General features: G+C 35.2%; 1 protein-coding gene across 2 annotated transcripts in view; it reads right to left on the bottom strand.

The window, feature by feature from the left end:
• Window positions 1–361: 361 nt before the first annotated feature.
• LOC100176349 overlaps window positions 362–3,340 on the bottom strand; it is a 13,548-nt gene continuing 10,569 nt past the window's right edge. The window contains exons 17-21 of one of the 2 annotated variants that reach the window (XM_004225559.4): window positions 2,998–3,115; window positions 2,596–2,731; window positions 1,984–2,131; window positions 1,678–1,925; window positions 362–693 (exon numbers count right to left, since the gene is read on the bottom strand). In XM_004225559.4, the coding sequence (XP_004225607.2) occupies window positions 445–693; window positions 1,678–1,925; window positions 1,984–2,131; window positions 2,596–2,731; window positions 2,998–3,115 (899 nt within the window). In that variant the 3' untranslated portion in view covers window positions 362–444. Of the gene's footprint in view, window positions 694–1,677; window positions 1,926–1,983; window positions 2,132–2,595; window positions 2,732–2,997; window positions 3,116–3,340 lie in introns of those variants that run through there. The other variant, XR_003395742.1, reaches the window with a different exon arrangement.

Below are 3,340 nucleotides of genomic sequence, written 5' to 3'. Positions count from 1 at the left end.
CAGTAGTCATCATAATGGGTTGTCCAAATTATCAGCCAAACATAAAAAATGAAAAAAAAAAACCCAAAAAAATAATCACTCACAAAGTAACATACATGGTAACTCGTAAGCTGGCACGAGGTGTTAAACCCGTGTGATAACGACTGTCGTTTTCCGGCCACGCGAGGATAAAGTAAGTTACATTCATTCATTCAACATCTAGTTATCCTGATCGTGTTTTAAACAATTAACAACCGTCTATATATGGGGGTCGTGAGGATACGGTTTTATAATTCTTTGAATGTTCTTTTATACAACTGTTTTCATATACAGCTCGAACTCTTCATTACAAATATAACTTCGGTCGCAACAAATCTAAACATTAACTGCTACATTTGTATTTGACGCGAATTAATATTACGAACGGCGTGCGATCCAAGCAAAAAGACGGCGGAAGGACTTGCATTAATCAAAACGAAGTATGTGAGTTATGAAGTATGTAAAAAAGAATGAAAGAAAAACTAGTTGTACGGACACTGTTGTTATACAACCACTGCTGAGTAATTGGTTGAGTTTAAGGTGAATTATTCCAGCAACTGCTGCTTGAAATCCAGCATTTGCATCTAGGGAGACTCGACTCTGTTCTTCTTCTGTTCTCAGATCGCTAAAGTCGTCTAAGGGAGTTGGGCCCCCAACTAATGCTCCATATAAAATCTGAGGAATAATTTTTACATTATAAATTTTAAACATGAAAATTTTAGTTGGGTGGGGTAAAGTGAGACACGGGGTAATGTGCGAACTGCCTCATGCTAATGTCCCGTATATAAAATCTGAAGAATAATTTTAACAGGATAAATTAAAAAAAATAGATATTATATTAGGGTGGGGTAAAATGCGACACGGGGTAACGTGGGAATTGCCTCTAATGCTCCTTATAAATGAGAAATTAATTTTTACATTATAAATTATAAACAGAAAAGTTATAGTTAGGTGGGGTAAAGTGAGAGATGTGGGAATTGCCTCCAATGCTCCATATAAAATATGATGATGTATTTAAATACGATAAATTATGAATAAAAAATTATAGTTAGGAGGGGTAAAGTGGGACATGGGGGTTATATGGGATTATTTTTATTTTTTACGGTTCACTATATGATGATAAACAAACTAAAATGCAGGATTATCCGACAGTATTCTCGCGACTGCTGAAAGTACACGCCAAAGCCAATTACTGTTATTAACTGTTAAAAATGGTGTTAAAGTATGTGTTTCGTGTCTTAATTCCCCACCCCACTATAAATTTAATCACTCGATTCTTATTCATCACTGATGCGAACAAGACAGCTTTACATGCCGAGTTTAATGAATCGTTTTTTTTTAAAACCATTTGGCATAGTTATACATATCACATTTAACAAAAATATATACCGGTTTTAATTGTCAACAATGCAATATTAAATGTAAACCGATAAACATCCTTTTTTAATATATACATATAAATAGAGACCACAATGTGGACTTACAGCGGAAAAAAGTAACCGAATCAACAGGTTAAATAGATGGGTTACGACTTACAAACAGATGGGTTACGTTTTAAATAGATGGGTTACGGTTAAAGTAAAAGTTTAACGGGAAGGTATCAAAATTTAACAGTTACAACGGGTAAACGTCCCATTTAAAAACTTCTCTAAAACTTACGTTTGGATTTGGTTGATCTCTATTTTTAAAAGTATGGCCACATCGATTGGGTGGTAGAGGACACGAGCTTCCCTTATGCAAGGGTTGTGTGGGTGATATTCTTCCAAAACCAACAACGAAACTTTGTCTCTTCTTATTACCACCAAGGAGGTAGCTAATCTGCCTTATTCCTGCATCTCTCCAGCCCTTGGCATTTTGGGCATTTGGGAACTTTCTGTAGGCGAGCATCAAAAGAAATGCAGCATTTGCTACAATCAAAATACAGGTTAAAAACTTAAAAATCGTTTTATGTGGTTGACGAAATACCTGCATATTTTGCTGGGTAACGTTCGTGCAAAATTAGTAGACCATCTGGAGTTTTATCAGCGTCGTTCAAAAGCCAATTACAATACGTTGCTACTCGTGGATAAAGCGATTGCCGTTCTGACTCATCGACAAGCAGCTGTACTGCAGCCTACAGTATATGAAGATACAATCTCTTAGTTACCTTGTTTAATTTAAGTTGGGGTAAGATGGTCAATGTTTTCGTTCTCTTGTATCTTTCCATTTGGTATACCAAATCAGAAATATTTCCCGAATTATATACAGTTGGGTGGGGGAAGATGGGACGATTTTTCATTCTATTTTTTTGTCCCATTTGCTAGTAATCAAAGAATCATTCAAGGAATTGTAAAACCGTATCCCTACGACTCCCATAGACCGTTTTTAATTGTTTAAAACACGGTCGGGATATTTGGATATTATGTGTTAAAGTTGTCCTGTCTTTCCCCACCATACTATAAAGCCAATAACAATTTTAAAGGAGGATTGTTATCGATTAAAAGACTTTAAAATGTAGGATAATGTATGCTTATACGGTGTCACCGTACACATGGCCTACTATAATAAGTTAGGCCCTACTTATATTTATCTCTTTACCGATTTTACGTCCCATGAAAATTCTCTTGAATGGGCCATGTAATGTGCCTTTGCTCTGTTTTTGTAGATCGGTCTCTTTGTTTTTTTATAAAACCATATAGCAGCCCATTCCAATTCGTCCTCATATCCAGAAGAACTAAACATCACATCATTAACAATATAGTAGGGTGGAGAAAGTTGGGACACCTTTAGCAAATAATATTGGAGTATCCTAATAGCGTTTTAAACGATTAACAACGGTCTATGAGAGTCGTAAGGATATGGTTTTATATTTCTTTAAATGTTCTTTGTTTTTTTTTATTAAATGGGACAAGAAAATAGAATAAAAAGGTGTCCCATCTTTCCCACCCTACTAATTGTGATTAAATATACAGACATTTTGTCTTATAGAAACAAACTTACGGGTAGTAGTTCGGTCCTGACAGGATAGAACTTGAATATTTAACGTAAGGAGTTTGTCGAGCAATATCGTGGTACACATGTCTTGCCTTATTAAAAAGCCGCGATGAAAGAGCAGCATCTAAAAGTATGAGTTGTGTAATTAGACTTTTTTTCGCTTTGTTTAGTCTAATTTTCTGCACCTTGGAAATTTTAAAATCGCATTTTTATGTTTAACTGTTCAGGTAAAACTGTTAATTATGCATATAGTAGGGTGGGGGAAGATGGGACACCTTTTCGTTCTGGTTTTCTCTTTCCATTTGGTAGTAAACAAAGAACATTCAATGAATTATAAAACCGTATCCTC

The sequence above is a fragment of the Ciona intestinalis genome, chromosome 1, assembly GCF_000224145.3.
Source record: "Ciona intestinalis chromosome 1, KH, whole genome shotgun sequence".
Taxonomy (NCBI): domain Eukaryota; kingdom Metazoa; phylum Chordata; class Ascidiacea; order Phlebobranchia; family Cionidae; genus Ciona; species Ciona intestinalis.
Note: the sequence above shows the minus strand (reverse complement) of the source record. Positions and strands in the feature narration are given on the sequence as shown.